This window comes from Tachysurus fulvidraco, chromosome 16 (assembly GCF_022655615.1).
Source record: "Tachysurus fulvidraco isolate hzauxx_2018 chromosome 16, HZAU_PFXX_2.0, whole genome shotgun sequence".
Lineage (NCBI taxonomy): Eukaryota > Metazoa > Chordata > Actinopteri > Siluriformes > Bagridae > Tachysurus > Tachysurus fulvidraco.
The window spans coordinates 11,095,952-11,116,281 of NC_062533.1; the positions used below are offsets into that span (position 1 = coordinate 11,095,952).

Genomic DNA, 20,330 nt, shown 5'->3' on the forward strand with positions numbered 1-20,330 from the left:
GGGATATATTTATCAGTTACATGATTGTTTTGTTAGTCGGCCTGACTCAGTTTTCTGAAGCATTTCTCAAACATCGTGCACCCCGCCTTTAAGATGTTGGATGACTGATCGGAGGGTCATGGGTTTAAATCCCAGGTCCACCAAGCTGCCATTGCTGGGCCGATGAACAAGGCCCTTAATAACCCTCGAATATTCAGTTGTATAAAATGAAATAAAAATGTCAGTCACTCTGGATAAGGGTGTCTGCTAAATGTGTTGGCGCAACAAAGAGAATTGCTGCTATTCAGCTCCATGGTCTCAGGTTTGATCCTGAGCTTGTGTTAGTGCTTGAGTGAAATTTCTGTGCATTATTTCTCTTCCTCTGGTCTGTGAGCTCCTATGTGGGGCTCCTCCAGTTTCTCTGATTTCCCCCCACCTACCAAAAACCAAAAGCATGCCAGAAGGCTTGCCTGGTGCCCTGCCAGCTCAGCGGTTGGGGTCCGGACTAATAATCAGTAGTTTGTGAATTCCACTCCTCATACTGCAAAGCTGTCACTGTTGGGCCCTTTGATCAAGACATTTAAGTATTATTTGCAAAGCATCTTTCACACGAATACATTCAAACCTCTTAAACATGTTTCCTTTGGGTGCCAGAATTACAATGATATAAGAATGCAAGAAATGTGATAGAAATCTGTAGTTCATCTAGAGGCAGGAGGGAACTGGAAAGATGTAAAGAGAAAAAAAGAAGATCCTAATTTACAATATAGTTTGTATGAGATTGTGGCTTAAATCAGGCATTATTTAGCTACAGTAACTGAAAATCATCCACTGATTACAATGTGATCAGCCAGAGACGGTCAAACATGTAGGATTTATTGAAATATATATATATATATATATATATATATATATATATATATATATATATATATATATATATATATATATATATATATATATAATCTACTATTAGTATGTAATTTTACATTTTTTCAAGAATTATTTTCTCCTTCCTATGAATAAGCATACAGTGGTCAGACAATATGCAATGCCTATAAACTCAACACAACATTGTTAAAATTGCAGGTTTCTGTAATGTCAAAAAACAAAACCAAGATAAATCATGGCAAATTATTTTCATTAAAATCAAAGTTATAAACAAATAAAAACCCACATAAACAAATAAAAAAGGACCTCCTGTGCACAGCTCTTTTCAAAGCATGTTTTGGAGGGATGTTCTTATATAGGTAATACTGTAATACAAATACATCTGCACATTATCATCCAGTGCTTGCTAACATTATAAACAGCTACGTTAATCCCTCTCAACTTGAGGCATCCAGAAATTGTACCAGCTCCGATTGCCTTCCGTGCCATGAAGATTTTCCATTTTGCCATGAACACCAGCCTGATGACACCCAGATGCCATCAAAAAAATCCTACAGAAACTGATCTTTATTTGGAGTTAATTAGATCACTTCAATGATGACAGGTGAATACAAATTACTTGAGTTTAAATGTGATTAGTTCATGCTGTCACATCTTCCTAAAAAATAACAGTTAAGCAACATTAGATTGATTTCTTTAACTTGATTTCTGATTGCTGTATCACATTAAATGTAGAACAAGATCTAATATGGTTCATCTTGGTCTAATCACTAATCACATCTTGCTGTGCACTAATTTCCAGGCCACTGGATGGCAGTATGAGACCAAAGCTGCCTTTAAATCTCTAGACGAGTAAGAAATAGCATCGGTGTTTACCTGCAAGAGAAAAGCTCGTGGTGTTAGAAATAGTAAAGACGCTTTATTTCTATTCATTTATTATTATTATTATTATTATTATTATTATTATTATTATTATTATTATTATTATTATTAATCAATCATAGTAAGTTTTTATGGTTCTTTAACTTTCTGTCACATTTCGGTTTAACGTTAGCTTCAGTGCTAATTTCAGTTTAACGTTAGCTTCAGTGCTAATTTCAGTTTAACGTTAGCTTCAGTGCTAATTTCAGTTTAACGTTATCCTCAGTGCTAATTTCAGTTTAACGTTAGCTTCAGTGCCAATTTCATCTTGACGTTAGCTTCAGTGCTAATTGCAACTTGACGTTAGCTTCAGTGCTAATTTCAACTTGACGTTAGCTTCAGTGCTAATTTCAACTTGACGTTAGCTTCAGTGCTAATTTCAACTTGACGTTAGCTTCAGTGCTAATTTCAACTTGACGTTAGCTTCAGTGCTAATTTCAACTTGACGTTAGCTTCAGTGCTAATTTCAACTTGATGTTAGCTTCAATGCTAATTTCAACTTGACGTTAGCTTCAGTGCTAATTTCAACTTGACGTTAGCTTCAGTGCTAATTTCAACATGACGTTAGCTTCAGTGCTAATTTCAACTTGACGTTAGCTTCAGTGCTAATTTCAACTTGATGTTAGCTTCAATGCTAATTTCAACTTGACGTTAGCTTCAGTGCTAATTTCAACTTGACGTTAGCTTCAGTGCTAATTTCAACTTGACGTTAGCTTCAGTGCTAATTTTGTTTTCTTTACGACGTTGGTCTGTTTGTGGTGGCTGTCGGTTTTCTTAACATGGACTGATTAGAGGGCATGTTGAGATTATTCAGTGTTTCCAGTCTTGTACGCAGAGCTCTGTGTGTCAGTGCTGAGGAAATGGGAAAGAAAGGCAGTTTCTTTTATGCTGTAAGGAAAGGACACAGGCCTGGTGTGTACCAAACATGGTGAGAACACTAACTCTAAACTTTCTTATTCTTTACACACATTGTCTATTCGTTTTAATCCTTAAATTTTGCATCTTTGTTGTTTTAATCCCAAAGGGACGAATGCAAATTTCAAGTGGACAAATTCCCTGATGCACGGTATAAAAAGTTTGCAGTTGAAGATGAAGCATGGGCTTTTGTAAGGAACGAACCAACATCCTCAGAGAGTAAATCACGAATGCTTACATTTACACTTAATTTAAGTAAAGAGCTTTATGATAAATCTTATAAGATGTTGACGATTTAACGAGCTGGCAGCATAGAGCTAGTGCTTACAGATCAGGGCTTTTGAGACTTTGTATTAACTGGAAAAAAATTTTCCCTTGATTTCTTCAGTATAGATACTTTTCAAGGATGTTACTTCAATTTGAATGATGGTCCCTTGGTGGTCTAGCAAGAACCAAACCAGCCACTGAGCCTAGAAAAATCAGAGGGTTGCGTCAGAAGTGCATGTGGAATAAAATCAATGCCAAATGAAATGTGGATCAGCCTTGAATGAGAGCAGCTGAAAGAACGTTTGGATAAATTGAGATTTGAATATGAAACTTTTGTCTGTTTAGAGCCATTAAGATTTCCTTTCCTAAGCCTTTAATTGACAGACTGCCAAGCTTTACTGTCATTGACACTGCTTTTATGCACCGCATATTCACACCTAAGATTATACTACACACATTTCATACATCCAGTAGAAATCCATGTGCAATGTAGGAAACAGTGTTTGTGTCCAATAGTGTTCACAGATGGGTTATTGTTTAGGTTTTTTCACCCGAATGCTTTGTGTTCCTGTGCTGGATTAGGGGTAGGAAATGGCCTTGCATCTTGTGGTGTGAATGCTGTTAGTTCTGCTGGGAAAAGAATGTGTTGAGTGGCTGAAGATTTATGTGCTGGGCAGTGGAGGCTCGTTGATCGGAGAAACTTTTTTTTTTTTTTTTTTTTTTGTGGAGGTTTGCAGATCAAGTCCCATCATGGCCAAGCTGCCACTATTGGGCCCTTGAGTCAGGACCTTAACACTCATTGCTCCAGGGCTGCTGTATCATGGCTGACCCTGAGCTCTGACCTCCAAAGTTGGGGTATGTGAAGAAGGAATTTCACTGTTGTAATGTATGTGACCAAAAATAAAGGCTTTGATTTGATGCTATTCTTTAATTTGACTCCCGTTGAGACAGCATTTATGGTAACTGTCCTGCAGGGTGATTTAAGTGCAGGCCATCAGACACTTTATTTTCTAATTTTTGCAAAACCAGTGCAACCATCCGATTTTTATCTGGGCTCAGTGGCTAGGTTGGTTCTTGCTTAGGAATCAAACACATGACCATGCTGGTGAGTGCTGGACCACCAGGGAACCATCATTCAAGTCTAATTACTGTTCTTCAATAATGGGTACAAGTTTACATTATTTATAGGTTAACTTTCTTTGTGATTCATAAGGCCTAAATTTAGTTGACTCTTCTTTCTTTTAATATCTGCTTTAAAATGGATTCATTTGGTTTTACCATTTTACAGTGTAGTGTTGTTCAATAAGCTTTTTGTGTTTCCAGAGTCTGAAGCCTCCCAGAGTACCAAAAGTGTTCTTGCTGGCTCTAAAAGGCCCATTGAAGAGGATGAGGTTGATGGAGGGAGTGTTAAGCGAGTGAAACTGGAGCCTTCTGCTGCGGAGAGTACTAAGGGGTTCACCTACATGGGTAATAATCATGAAACTTTCCTGTATGGGGTGAGATGGTTTGGGGTTAATAAACTTTCAAACACCAGAGAAGGGCAGGATTGCTGCTTACAAAGCTGTATGTGTTGGTTCTGGCTGTAGGAGATGCAGTGGTAGTGTACACAGATGGCTGCTGTACAAAAAATGGAAGACATGGAGCTCGTGCAGGGATCGGTGTGTACTGGGGTCCCAATCACTCTCTGTGAGTACTTTACTAACATAATAAAAAGTTTTCTGGGAAAAGATTGTAAACTTCAACGCAGCCTGTAAGTCTTTAGTTTCTTGGTTGAAATTGTATAAAATGAAGCTGTTTAACACACGATCTTTCCTCAATCATCTTTTCCCCAGTAACGTTTCAGAGAGGTTATCAGGGAGACAAACCAACCAACGAGCTGAACTACAGGTAACGACAAGGATATATATATATATAATGTGTGTGTGTGTGTGTGTTTTTATATATAATTTAATATAATAATTTTTATATATTATTTATATATATATATTATATATAATATACACACACACGTGTGTGTGTGTGTGTGTGTGTGTGTGTACAATAAATGTGTATATATAAATATTTAAACTTTTTATAACTTAATTTCATTCAAAAATGAGTACAGCTTTTGCAAGACCTTTTTACATTTGGCGAAATGTTTTGTCTGGGTTTATTTTTCTTTTTTTGTGAAGTATTTCACATTAGAGCACAAAATCCCTACTAAGTTTGTTTATCAGCACTGAAGAGTTTTAAGTGTTTTAAAGCAGATGTTTACAGAAAAGCATTATTGTAACTTTACCTTGAGGACAGACACTTCTGCTTTACCTGTTTAATGCCCTTCATTTTCCGTTTCTGGTCTAGGCAGCTTGCAAGGCACTGGAACAAGCCATAGATATGGACATCCAAAAGCTAGTGCTCTACACAGACAGCAAATTCACTATTAACGGTATGTGTGTTTAAGTGTTTAATCGTTCATCTCAGTTGGTACAACAGCATCTGAGAGTTCTTTTAGTCTACTGAAGCAGTTTGTATTTGTTCAAAATGAGAGGAAAAATGGTATTCATATTTAAATATTTAGTGAAGGTTATGTAATCCAAAATGTTTTTGCTTTATGAAGGGATTACCAGCTGGGTAAAAAACTGGAAAACCAACGGCTGGAGACTCAAAACAGGGGGTGCAGTGGTCAATAAAGAAGACTTCCAAAAGCTTGATGAACTAAATGAAGAGCTCGATGTTAAATGGGTATGTACTAGATGTGATCTGAGAGCATGTTTAATTATTGGGTTGTATCTAATTAATTTGTTTAAAGTCTGGGTGTATGACCTTTTTTATTTGGTTGGCTTGGTTTCATGCTGCATGTTTAAATGCATCAGATTTTGCTGATGTGGTTATTCTGTGAATGCTCAGTGCTTTGTAGACTGTGCTTTCATGTGTACCACCTATTGCAGCTCATGAAGGTGGTGGCTCAAGTGGTTTAAGGCTCTGGGTTGTTGATCGGAGGATGTAGATATGACAAAATTAAAGCTTCTACTATTGGATAAGATTCACCATACAGCCTTACAATGCCACCAACACAAGGCCAATATAAACCACGCTGTCTGGCTGAGAGGGAGGGAGGTCAGAACTCTGTCAGGTTGATGCGTGCCACTTTTAGATATCTATAAGCTCATATGTGTAAGAGGGCAGACGGTGTTGGCCTTCAGCTCCCTAGTTCCCAGCTGGTGATTCGTAGCTGCCTGCTGTAAATCTGCTGTTTTGTTCTCCCAGTTTGTTCATGTGCCAATTACCAATGCTTGAGCACACTGTTTTTAAAAGGGTTTTCTTTTATTTAAATTCTAGTTCTATTGCTGTTTGCTATTATTTTAGGGTAATTGCCTTAACACCGACATTGCGTGTGTAGAATTATACAAATATAAAAAATGTTGGATGAGACTCTACTAGTTTTACCAAGAGGTCACCTCCGATCATGTCTGTTTTGACAGTGAGTATAGAAAAGCTGTGTTCCTAACAGTAACACACTGAACTCTCATTCACTTGAACAAGGATCCAGGGTTCAGTTGTCTTTCCATTTCTGACTTTTTGGCAGAATTCCCATTTCGGTATTTTTTATTTTTTTTAATTAAAAAATTACATTAACTACTAATTGCTGTACTGTAGGCATCCATGTTCAATATTTTCTTGTTCTTTATGTTTCAGATGCACATCCCAGGTCATGCTGGCTATTTAGGAAATGAGGAGGCAGACAGACTCTCTAGAGAGGGAGCAGCAAAACCTCAGTGCTAACTGGTGTTGGCAAACAAAGACTGCTGCTGTGTTCATGCCTGAGCTTAGGTTATTAATAGTGTTTGCGTGTGTTCTCACTGTGTAACGCAAACCCCTGCACTTTTTTTTTTTTTAAATATTTCATTTGACTTTTTCTGTAAATAAATTGTGTTTAAATTGTGATGCTTTTTGCTAGATTAATTTCTTCTTTTCTGGACGAAAACCTTGGCAGACACAGTAAAAGAAGCAGTGTTTTCTAGAAGGTTTGTGGATACATAACCAGATAATTATTAACCAGCATATAAATGTTAGTAGACTGTATCATGGAATTGTTTCATTATATAATTTACTGTATATTGTTCATTTGTGAAATCCACCCACTGTAATACAGCAGTTTATCCCCAGATGGCACTGCAGTATATTTTTCCACGACGGCAAAGTATAGAGGAATAACGTTATAGAATAGTGAAAGAAAATCCAAATAGTCAGACATTTGAAACTATTTTTGCATTGCATAATAACTTGCGCTCTGCCTTACTGGCTTTCACCACTAGCACGTTTTTTCTTTAATATATTAGGCAGACAAAGTTTATTGAATGTTACACCACACATTGAAGAAAGCACATTTTTGGACATTTCTTGTCTGGTTATGAAATCTAAAATATATAATAGTATGTGGCATGATAAGAGTGAGGGATGATTAGTTATTGCTTGGTTTTATCTTTTTTATCTGCATAGACATGCATAAAGTGCTGATTTGATTGGAGTTACCTAGAGAAGTTTGGCCTCTCAGGTACGTGCTCAGCAGTGAGATGGTGTCCTCTGAGCATCGGGTGTTTGTTTCCAGTCTGGGTGGATGAGTGCTCTCTCCAGCTCTCTGCAGTAAGCCTGTGTCTAGACAGTGATGCTACATGTTAAAATTCTGATAAGCCCCGCAGCAAAGAGGGAGAGTGAGAACATATTCTCCTTCATGAGAAGAAGGTAGGTGTGAATCCCAACATAGCTCCCAGCATGCTCTGCTCTGATCTCCACTGCAGCACCTCGGCACCTCTGGAGGCCTGCGGAGACGTGTATCATTGACGCTGGGATATGAAGGCAATACCTTTGGGCGAGACTCGGGATCCATATAGCTAGCAGGGTGTTGAGTGTGCATCACCTCACACAGCTACTAGTTGTCAGTTGAGCTTTTTCGTTGTACACAGAACTCTATTCTGTGCAACACACACAAACCCAGATGACATTAGTATACAGTGCTGCAGTCTTTTTGATGCAGCCGAAAGCCACAAACTTGAGTTAGATCTGCAGCAGAGCACTTCAAGTTCAACTCCTTCTGACAGACTGGTGCATGGTCTTTACTGGCATTGCACATACATGCAAGCAAATAGGTTCTAAAGAGTGTGTGTTCTGAATCTGAGATCCCTCCACCTTTGTTTGATAGTCAGACACAGCGCTAATTTGTAAAAGATGAAGGGAGTGGAGGAGGGGCAGCAAACACACCGTCATTAGCGTGCATCTGGTCTCGCGGCTCTTCAAACAGCGCCTCGCAGCTGACTCTGCTCCTCCAACCTGGGAGCAGAAAGTGTAGGGGAATTTCCGATAATGAATCCAGCGCGAGGCCTTCTTTTTTGCCGTAACATCAATGGCAGCGCCACGCTGTGTAGGCACAGGGAGTCACAATCAAACACGTTGGCACATCATAACCGAGCCGACATCTGTTTCCATGACAGCTGTCTGGAGCAGCATCAGCATAAGTAACTCCCGCCTCAGAACTTAGCCTGACTGTTTGATATCTCTAGTGAAAAAGAGAGAAGATGATTCTGTTAGGAAGGCTGTTTGGTTTGTTGTTTAGTTCTGCTATTGTAGAAAAGGAAGTTTGGAGTCTGTGAAGCTGGCAGGATTATAAAGCCGAGTGGTTAGTGAACCAACTCCGATGAGCTGTGTGAGAAGCTTCTTGAGTGAAGAGAGAAGCATTACAGACACTAGTGCTGGTTCTGAAGTCGTGCCGAAGAGCAGGCCGAGAGCATGGTGGGAACAAATTTTGGATGAAGCAATCTCTGTGGCCCTTCAACATCTCTGAGTGAAACATGAAAGAGGTTGAGCTACTATTTTATTCTGTCTTCCTGTCATCCATCTCTGTCCACTCAATCTGTATAGGTGCTTTAGTCTGGCCCTGTTCTGTCAGGGGTCGGGATACATCCTGCCTGACTTACACATGCTTGTGAGGGGGACTCAATACACAGCAAGGTTAACACCGACACTGTGGCATTCTGCTGCGCATAAATTGCCCCCAGATCCCCAAGCCACTCTTCCATATCTAACACAACAAAGTGTGATGTTTAAAAAGTATGAACTACAATATCTTTGTTCCCAGCCCTGATAATACACTCTGATATTCTATATAGCCTCAAATGGTGGAAACCTGACCATCTTGCAGCTATTTGTATTTTGAACATCCCCTTTCAGATTTTGTCCCCATGAACTGTTTATAATAACCTTGACTCTTCTAGGTTTTGGAGCATGCCTATGGGGATTTGTCCAATCAGCCACAAGAACATTAGTGAGGTTGTGCATGTAGTTGGTGTTCCAGTTCCTCCCAAATTTGTTCAGTGTGGTTGAGGTCAGGGCTCTGATCAAGCTCATGTCTTCATGGGCCTCACTTTGTGCACAGGGGCATTGTCATGCCGAAACAGACTCGGGGCCCCTTAGTTTCACTTAAAGGGAAATTGTAATTTTTTGACCAATCTATGTGGATCCTAAAAGTCTGTTTATATAAATATTTTTCCAAATAATATTGATCAAAATATTAGTCTGAGACTGTCAACAGTTGAAGTATGCATGCAATGAAGGCATTGTGTCCTTGGACTGAATAGAGCAGGTGGCCAGGTAATGCACTTTCACTTAAGAGGGTGAACTTGGAAGAGTATGTGCTGTAGCCTCCAGGTAATCACTCCGTTTGTAATTATATCAAAAGCTCAAACCACCACTCAGTTAAAACCTGCTGCATCTACTTGAAAGTGGGGAATTTATTATTAAAATATTGTTGCAATCTTTGAAGTACTTTGGTATCCTGAAACAAGATTTCCAGGCAAATTCTTCGTGCAGTTCTGCAGTGTCTGTAAAACTCAATGGGTAAAGTTCTTGAAATTCATCATTTTGATGTTTAATAGTAACATCTAAAAGAAGCTCTTGATCTGCATTTAGATGATAACCGTGTTAAGCTGTTCCTATTAAAAAGAATGAAATATGTTTTGATGGCTGTTAAGGTATAGAATAAATGTAGATGTGTTGAAATTAACTGTACATTCTGTTTTTTTCCTTTTTTCTAACTTACCATCAAGTCAAGTCAAGAAGCTTTTATTGTCATTTCAACCATATATAGCTGTTTCAGTACACAGTGAAATGAGACAACGTTTCTCCAGGACCATGGTGTTACATAAAACAAAGACAGAGCTAAGAACTTAGTAAGTTAGTCTTAGCAAGTGCAACTGTGCAACCTGGTGCAAACAGTGCAGGACAAGACAAACAAGACAGAAAGACAGTGCAGGACAAAAGACAGTGCAAACCAAAAATTACAAGACAATACAAGAAAGACAATACAAAAAAGACAATACACAAAAGACAATAAACAGAAACAGCTCCAACCAGCGTAAATACTGTATGTTCAACAATATTGCGTGCAGTAATACTAGAATGAACACAGTTTCCTAGCAGCAGGTCCCTGAGATAATTTAAAGAATTGTGCAAAACAGCAAACAACTGAAATATCAAACACTGAACAAGGTTCACTAAGGCTAATTCACATTTTTCGCATTTGATGGGACTGCAATGTCTAAATTGCCTTCCATGTTATCCCAGTAACACTTCCACATCTTTTCAATTTAAAATTCCTCTTTGACCCCTAAATGCCATCCAGGCTGTATTCTGGCTCCAGGTCCACCCTCTGACCAGGAGAAAGTGTTGAATGGAGATGGGTAAATTAAATTAAGAAAGATACATGGCTTCATGAAAAATTTTGTTGGACCAGAACACTCACAGTTTTCATAAACCATTTGTTGTTCGATCAATACTCATATCTTACTGCATTTTTCATCAGAAAGACTGAAAGAAGATAAAAACAGAGAAAGCTGTGAGGTCAGTAAAAAAAACATGTTCAGACTATGTTCTAGCCAGGACGCATCGTTATCCTTTGCAGAGATCACCGGTCAGCTTGGCAGACTCTCAGATGCCCTTGACCATGAGTCTGGGGAGAGAAATGGAGAGCAAGTCAGGACAAGGTGAAGAACAAATGGTGCCATTAAAGGAAGCAGCTGCTTACTGGAGCTGTGGTTGCTCTGGCTGACCCTTCTATCCGTAATGATGACAAGGTCAGATGGGCAGCTCTGCTCTCCACCACTCCGCACAACTCAACCATCCATCAGCTCCCACACTTCTAATTATGCGGCGGTGCTTTAACCAGGCGTGAGATATCATTACCCTGATGGGACAGGCCTCTGTCTCTGGATCAACGGCACACATGCACATGCTGGTTTGCCTAGCAGGGCACACAGTCTGGAGCGCTGAGCTGGATCTCACTCCTCTGTGTGTGAGAGAAAGAAAACCCATTCATTGTATTCACCAAGATGTGAACTGAAGCTGAGCAATATAATAAAAAAAGAAAAGGGAAGAAGTCTGTATAAACCTTTCGACCAAAAAATAGCTGCAATTGTTCATGCTGGCAGAGACCAACACTCGATTGACTCTACTCTGATCGAGGCAGAAATGGCAGCGTGAGATTTTGTATCTCCATGCTGCTTGGGTTTGAAGCGATTCGAATTTGTTAGCAAAAATACTGCTGTGTTGCATTAAAGCATTAAATTGTGTTAATGTTCATCCCCTGGCACTTGGGAGGATTCAATAATGAACTCTTAATTGACAAAGTCCAATCCATACGTGAACATGGGATACTGTAGGTCGGTGGTCTACTGTGAACCAGTGATGCAAAGGAAAGGGGATGAAGAGGATTGCAGCCAATAGAATTAAAAAAAAAACACACACAACAAATTGTATAAAGATGACAGAGTGCAATGTAAATGTAAAGACCTTCACTCTAAGTAAAACAAAGACGAAAGCTGCACAAAAGCTTACAACTGATGCTACATATGGAAGCCACTTATGAAAAAGAAGACTATCTCCTGAGAAATGTGAGAGGAGCAAAAGAATAGAGAAGGCATGCTTCACAGGTAAAGTTATCAAATCTCAGAGGCCAATATAAACAGCTCTATGGTGCCCCCTGTCTACTGTCTGGGGAATTTCCTGTTATTTGAACTGACTCATCCATCAAATGTCTCTCTCTATTTTTCTTTCTTTCTACCTCTCCTCTCCTCCGTTCCTCCTCAGAAAACAATAAAGCGTCACAGTGACAAGTCATCTATGAAGGCTTTGCTTCCATAACACAAGCTGGCTTTGAGGATTCAGACATAGAAAGTAGCCAGAGAACACTGCATCTCATCAGCAAACAGCAGGGTCTGCCTTCAATTTAATTAGCCTCCCATGAGATCCCTCGCTCGCCTGACGGCATAAGCCTGAATGGATGAGTGTATACGTTGTGCACATTATTGAATATATGCATTGGAGATCAAATGGGTGTCAGTAGTTTATTTAGGGTTATGTGGAATAAAAGGTTGTCCATTTTTTGACTGGGGGTGTCTGAAGGATGCAGAAGGTGAGACAAAAAGGTAAAGTAACAGACTGCAGAGAGAGAGAGAGAGAGAGAGAGAGAGAGAGAGGCTGCTTTAAGCCCACATATACTGCATCACGGGGCTCTCTCTCTCTCTCTCTCTCTCTCTCTCTCTCTCTCTCTCTCTCTCTCTCTCTCTCTCTCCCTCTCTCTCTCTCAAATTCCACCTCTTTTGTGAAATGAGTCAGACTAGGTGAAGGTTTGTTGTGCCACATTTTCTGTCTCATTGGAGCATGGCCTTCTGGAACTGCAGATGCCCTCTGTGTGTTCACACACATGCACACGCACACACAGAACAACAGCAAGGCTCGATACAAAATGGAGCAGTCAAGGAGCGCGGCAGAGACAAATTCACAAGCAGCCCCTAAAGGAGACCTAGTGGGACTATTAGAATGAACTGTGCCTTTGTGCATCATCCCCATTCACACAAGCATACATCATGCTACTGCGCATACGCTGTGTGTGTGTGTGTGTGTGTGTGTGTGTGTGTGTGTGTGTGTGTGTGTGTGTGTGTGTGTGTGTGTGTGTGTGTGTGTGTGTGTGTGTGTGTGTGTGTGTGTGTGTGTGTGAAAAGTCTGACCCTAGTGAGAACCAAGGATCCAGATTTTGGTTACAAAGAAAATCCTGTTTCACACCTCCCCCAACCACACCAGAGAGATGGCTCAGTGGTGGCTGCATGGCCCCTGGAGTCACCGTGCCCACCACCAGTTAATCATGAGAGAGAAAAAGAGAACGCAAGTAGGGTGAACTCATGAATCTCCTCTCTCTTCACTGAGCCTGTGCCATCTGCTGAGCTTGGCAGCCTGCAGTGCACATGGGTGAAGCACAGCACTGTCCATTTCTTTCTCTATCACCTAATGCCATAAGACGACTGCACACACAGTGTCTACATGAACACTGAAGGGAAAAAGCATTTGTCTATTTTAGATATTAGCCATAAGTATTCAATGTCAAAGTTGACAGAGTGGAAAAAAAGTATTCAGACACCACAAATGACCAACATCTACAGCATAAAGATATTAGTTTTTTTGTAGCATTGTAATGTGTGTGTGTGTCTGTGGGTGTGTCTGTGTGTCTGTGTGTGTGTGTCTGTGTGTGTGTCTGTGCGTGTGTCTGTGCGTGTGTGTGTGTGTGTGTGTGTCTGTGTGTGTGTGTGTGTGTGTGTGTGTATTCTTCTTGGCAAGTCCTCTTGAATTCCCCAAGGTTACAAGGGTCCTACTGATAAACTCACAATTTCACAATCCTCCATAAATTTTCAATGAGATTCAATTCAGGAGATTGTCTAGACCATCAAGGCCTTTTATTCCTAGAGCACAGATACGCAGACACACAGCCACTCAAACTCATATTTTTCATTGTCAGGATGTTTTGATAAAAAAGGATCATTATACGTGTGTGTAATATATATATATATATATATATATATATATATATATATATATATATATATATATATATATATATATATATATATACGTATATATATATATATATATACGTATATATATATATATATATATATATATATATATATATATATATATATATACACATACACACAAACACACAACTCTCTCTCTCTTTTTTTGTATAAAGTTTTGTATAAAGTTAAAGATGGAGTAGGACACATTTTTCATAGAAGAGATCTAGCTGGTAAGTGTGAAATTTAAGTGTTTATTTATTAAAACCAAACAAAAGCAACAGCCATAAGCTCCATCTCCTGGGTGATTTCCTCCATCTGACTAAAGGTCCTAAGAGCTTGCAATTCAGAAACACTAACAGTTTGAAATATCAATCTATATATATAAGTAAATATAAAATGTCCTGAATACTCATTTTCCCTTCCCTATAGCTTAGATGTTTTAAACTATAGTTATCCTAACGTGCCATAGTAAAGTTCTAGTGTATGGAGTACATAATGCAGAGGGTTCTGTATTATTGGGAATGACTGGAGGTTGTGTGTGGAGAGTGTGGAGAGTGTGGAGCAGTGTGGAGCAGTGTCGGTAGCATGAGGTCATTCACCTGCTGCCCATTTATCAGCCAACGCCACCAAACCCCACAGCTCCTCTGTCACCTTGACAACACAGTCCACAGCAGTCTGCCCTGCATGGAACCTAGCTATTGATTTTCATCTCTCTCTCTCTCTCTCTCTCTCTCTCTCTCTCTCTCTCTCTCTCTCTCTCTCTCTCTCTCTCTCTCTCTCTCTCTCTCTCTCTCAACTAGCTTCTTTGCATTCATTCTTTCTCCTCTGTCCTTTTTATTCCTGATCTCTCTCTCTTCATATTCCCTCATCCATTTCTCTAAATCTAAATGTGTGCAATTTGTATATTAGAAGATGTGTTCTTTGTGCCAAGACTGGTTTAACCATATGTTATGGTCAAAAGCAACCTTTTTTCCTTTCTTTTTTCTTTCTCCCCGTCTCTCTCAAGCAACGGAGGCTTGGCACTATTCCCAGTCTGAAGTCAGCCTAGCATGGAAGCCAAGAGGGAGTTGAGTGGCACTGCCAGCTAAGGGCACTGCGGCATTTCAGCTGAAGTGTCACTGAGGTGTGTGGATTGGATAGGGTGTCGCTGTTACAACCATTTCCCCACTAATGAAAGGACAATACAATTTTATTGTATGTTACAGTGCACACAGATATACAGTATGTGTATACACCTTTACCCACACTCACAATCTCATCATCATGAGCACACTCGCACACAAATGCCTCCACTTGCCTCAACACCAGCAGAGAACAAAATAAAAACAAAGTACTTTTGTTGAGGACTTAAAAGCTGCACATTTGCATAAATTCTTAATTGCCACTTTTTTCTTTCCCTTTTTGATTCTCTCTCTCTCTCTCTCTCTCTCTCTCTCTCTCTCTCTCTCTCTCTCTCTCTCCCTCTCTCTCTCGCTTGCTCTCTCTGCCTCTGACTTTCTCTGTGCTAAAAGAAGCTCTGTCTCTGTCTCGCTCTGTCTCTCTCTTCCTCTCTCTCTCTCTCTCTCTCTCTCTCTCTCTCTCTCTCTCTCTGCCTCTGTCTTTCTCTGTGCTAAAAGAAGCTTTGTCTCATTCTGTATCTCTCTCTCTCTCTCTCTCTCTCTCTGCCTCTGTCTTTCTCTGTGCTAAAAGAAGCTTTGTCTCATTCTCTCTCTCTCTCTCTCTCTCTCTCTCTCTCTCTCTCTCTCTCTCTCTCTCTCTCTCTCTCTCTCTCTCTCTCTCTCTCTCTCATATATTGACCCCCCATGTGGCCAGAGTATCATATTTTAAGGTTTATAAATTAATAACTTGCACGTAATAGTTAACAATATCCATCAGTCAGATGAGGCCAGAATACCAATGATCAATGCAGACCCCTGTTTACATTCCACCTGTATTGATTTACAGTATGGGGAAATTCACTGCTGTCAGGGAGTCATAATATTAGATGATGTGAATCTTCACAGCTCCAGCCAGTAAAGGGAGGTGCTGTGGGATGGCTTGTGCCTTTCAGCTCCGACCTTTTTCTTTTCAATTAGCATTCAGCTCATGTCTGCTCAGTTCTTAAGTTTCTTCTGGCCTCCTTCCTGCTCACATGCCATGCAGTCCAGTCAGAAAATTGTCAATAAACCATCCACAGACCCTTTTCTCTTTCTCTGTCTTTGAATTTGTTTCAAAATATAATATCTAGCAACGTTGGTGGGAAGTGGACATCATGATGAGTATTAAGAGGACCCTCTGAGAATTAAAATTGTCAAGGAGAACAAAAATTGATAGGGGACATGATGTAAACCTGACAGCAACCCAAATTTCAGGCTCTTTTCACCATTAGAAAAGAAGGCCAAAAAAAAAAGGCTAACTCTTATGTTGAATGTAAAATCAAGAGATGATTCTTAATCTGTTCTTCCAACCACACCACCCAAATTAATGAAAGCCTAGCATAAGTTATTTACAGCTAAGCTGCTTGTCATACAGCTCTCATGCCAATTCAGAAATAGTAAGACCCTTTGTTACTTGGGAAAACCATTTGCCGTTCCAGATACTACTTTTAATTTTGCTACTAAAGTATACCAGCAGTTCTTCAGTCATGATGCCAGTCATGACAAACTGTTAATTCTTGTTCTGTCTTTGCTAATTATTCAGGTTTAATAAAATCTTCATGCCACTGGTAGGTCATGTGAAATGAGAAATAAGGTTTATTCTTCAGATGCTTGACAAACACCAAAAGTGCATTGTTGGATTTGTTTGATTTTTGTGCAAGAGATTCAGTTATGCATTTAAAACCTTTTCCCCATCATACCTTGATTTTTACCTTAAAAATAAAGACATGAAAGAAACAATTAATGATGTCACATGTAGTTAACAATTTTTGTGCTTATGAGTAGTCACATGTCGTTTCCCTGTGGAGGACAACCTTAGTTTAAGAATAACTGGAACTAGCAGCACCAGTTAAGCTGAACCAATGCTCTTAATGGAGCTCATTTATAACTCCTGTGTAGAAAAAACTGAACATTAGGTGAATTTTAGCCAACAATATATATCATAATAAATTCTAATTCAAGAGTGTTCATACAATGACAGAGGAATGAAAAGCTACCTTTCTCTTGCCGAAGTTATATAGAGCCTCAGTCCGTTTTTGGACAGATTTGATCAGTTTTTATGTAAAAACTTACTGAAATGCTTTGGAGTTTATTATGTTGGCTTAATAATCTTCTCCTTCTTTTTCTTTTTGGTCTTCCTAATACGAACAGAAATGTGAAATTTCCACTTTGTTATAAATTAAAGTTTAAAGTAAGTAACACTCTCACGATTCTCCTCACTGGGCTTAAAATGAATATGCATGTAAAACACTTCCCAACTAGACAAAGTTTAAGGATAGTGTAGTTTGGAGTCGTGACTGATAGTGTGCATGACGTGTGAAACAGCACAACTCTGACAGGTACTGTCTGAACACTTGGTTTGCATACTCATTTTGATTAAGCTACCTACAGACTCACAGCTGTTTCCTCATCTAAACTGGCGGTTTCACTTATTCCAGAGAACATTGGATCATGCTGTAAGCCATGTGTTCCCATCTACTCCTTCCATTATATCTCCTTCTCTCATGGTTGCACCAAAATCATGATCTATGTAATTATCATTGGTTAAGTAACAAAAAAAAAATAAGCCTAGACCTGAAGTGTATTTGAGGTAACGTATGGGTTACACTATACAGATCCTGTGTGTAGTGAATAAATAAGTCAACCTTATTCACCAATGAAGAAGTTATGCATATTAATCTGCATCAGGTCTGTCAGCTCTCTACTAGGTATATAGCCTTTCCGATCATTGTCATTTAGGTCACTGGTGCTTTGTTACAGAGCCATGTGCCTTTAAATGTAACTCGGAGAGTGAGTGCAAGAGTGAGTTAGAGATTAGGGATGGTGTCGCTGCAGGACTCCAGGGATTGATTGATGGCAGCCGTATTTACGCCATCAGGTTCTCTGTATGCAGCCAAAATGGCTGCCTGTTCCCACAGAGAGTACAGATGCCCCCCACCAGCACAGCAGACTAAAAAGCACACTGACTTTGAATCATAATGAAAAGGGAAATAAGAGCAAAACTTAGTCATACTGAGAGACTCAGACAGGCAATAGAAAGAGTGAGAGATGGTGGAATGGATGGAGATTTTAGGTCATCGGATGACCTTTAATAACTTGACAACAATATGAAAGCCTCAGCTCTAATAAAGCAAAGGAATTCCACAAGGTAAAGAAGGGAACATAGGGTGTAGGAATCCTCCCTTTTATCTATCTACTGTATCTATCTATCTATCTATCTATCTATCTATCTATCTATCTATCTATCTATCTATCTATCTATCTATCTATCTATCTATCTATCTATCTATCTATCTATCTATCTAGTCAGTCTTTATTGATCTTTTTCAGAAAGTTTGAAAGGAAATGTTTGAGAACAATCCTGGAGTGGTAATATTTGTGTAATTCATTGTGAGATTCAGTCTTGGAAAAAGATTCAATAGAAAAACTTTTATTCATTTGTTGTTCCAACAGCTGTACAATGAAGAATTTCTCATTCTACATTTCCATTCCTGGTATTTGGTAGACGCCCTTATCCAGAGTGACTTTCCGAAGTGCTTTGTAGTCTCTATGAAAAACATACTTGTACTGGTTCACTAGGTCAGGGATTAAGAGTACCATCAGTTGAAAAACCATTTTGTAGAGGTTGGTAATATTTTTTTCATATTCTAGTGAGATCCCTTTTATAAAGCTGAGAACCCTCAAAAAACTATCCCAAAAAAATCTTGCAGAACCCTTGAAGTGCTCTTTTTACTATATTGCATATTAAAGTTACATAAGCCACGTCAAGTAAGCTTTTGTGATTCTTTTGTTCAAATGTCTTTAGTCCTTTCATACTACATAAATAAGTGTTCAGTAAGCTCTGACCAAACTGTGGTTCTTTCTTCCATACCAAATTAGGAGCCCAATATTTAACAACGTCTTTCAGGCTCATAGAAACTGACTGTATTGTCATAACAGTTTCTTTTTTAGTTATTCGCCTTAAAGCATCATTTTTAGTAATAATTGTCACAACTTACTGACTCTTCTGAATTATGAATGAGATGTTCTCTGGTATAAATTGAGTATGTAAAAAGATTAAAGATTTAGTCAAGACACTAAAAAAAGAAATGTAATTGAGATTGTTACAAAGTTCTTACAGTAAATTCATTAACATGGAACCTTCATCACACAAGTCTCTAAGACGTTACCATAGAAATGATAAGGTTTGATTAGGCTACTTTTAGACATGCAGTGAGTCGCATTGTCACGACAAAGCAACCAGAGAGCATTCATTCTCAATGAGAGATGCCGACGTCCGGCTACACGAGTGACGTGATTAGATGTAGGCGTGTCCATCATTTTTGCAAATATGGATCGAGTTAGTGCAGTAACTACCATTGGGAGTGTTGGCTTTTATACATGAACACCAAATCTTCCTCCAGAATGTTACACTTTATCAGAAAGAAACTGATTTGTTGTCAAGTGGAAAGCCAGTTGCGCCACCCACTGAGAAATGTTATTACTATGGCAACCAGACAACCTCATGATTTTACAGTTTAACTATCGTTGAAATCAGTGTACGTGTGAATGTAGCATTAAAATGAGGGAATAAAAATAAATTTGCAGTAGACACTACTATCACAGCTGCTGTTCAAGAGAAATCACCAACACCTTCAGGCCAATCAGACTTGTGCATGAAATTGCTCTCTGATATAAACCAGTGAAGTTCAGTCCACAAAACCTAAAACTGTAGTTAGAGGTAATGAGAAGTTGGTTCTGGAGCTACAATTAGAGGACCTAAAGATTTTCTCTTTTTGAAGTAGATTGTGGTATATGAGAGTTTGTTGCAATTTTCAAGCAGAATGAACTGCAATTGGTTATGCTGCAGTTAATGTTCTCTCTCTCTCTCTCTCTCTCTCTCTCTCTCTCTCTCTCTCTCTCTCTCTCTCTCTCTCTCTCTCTCTCTCTCTCTCTCGCTGTGACTGGTGGATTTGAGGGGGGGCGTGTTAGGAAAGGAAGTGACCTACATAGCACGACTCCCTTGCCTCAGCTGTCGTTTGCATTTCAAGGGATGATGAATAATTTACTGCTCCTCTTCCCCTATGCAAACGTGACAGCCTTCAATAAAATTAACGAATTTAACGAGCCCTGGTGACAATCAGCTCTGCGACACTTAAAAGCTCCCGGTCTGAGCCGCTGATAACAGAGCCTGGGGCAAATCAATGGAAAAAAAAAATTACAGTAGTGCCACAGGTGATGCTTTATCAGGAGCAGATCAAACACAGGAGCTACACGAGCAAGAAGAATCAGCAGGATTCTGCAGTATGGGAGCTGTTGGTTATTTTCTCATATGTAAAGCATCCACAGCATAAATCCTCTG

The 20,330-nt window shown here is 39.3% G+C and overlaps 1 protein-coding gene across 4 annotated transcripts; it reads left to right on the forward strand.

Moving 5' to 3' along the window:
* The first annotated feature begins 1,636 nt into the window (after positions 1-1,636).
* rnaseh1 (ribonuclease H1) lies at positions 1,637-10,005 on the forward strand. 4 transcript variants are annotated; one of them, XM_027166317.2, is made up of 9 exons: positions 1,637-1,778; positions 2,615-2,719; positions 2,816-2,925; positions 4,297-4,440; positions 4,560-4,659; positions 4,806-4,860; positions 5,314-5,398; positions 5,570-5,694; positions 6,649-10,005. In XM_027166317.2, the coding sequence occupies exons 2-9, from the start codon at positions 2,652-2,654 to the stop codon at positions 6,733-6,735; spliced, it is 774 nt and encodes a 257-aa protein (XP_027022118.1). In that variant the 5' UTR covers positions 1,637-1,778; positions 2,615-2,651; the 3' UTR covers positions 6,736-10,005. The 4 variants fall into 4 exon arrangements, with proteins under 4 accessions (XP_027022118.1, XP_027022117.1, XP_027022119.1 ...); XM_027166316.2 differs by having other exon boundaries at positions 1,659-1,778; positions 2,570-2,719; XM_027166318.2 differs by having other exon boundaries at positions 1,708-1,778; positions 2,627-2,719.
* The last annotated feature ends 10,325 nt before the right edge of the window (positions 10,006-20,330 follow it).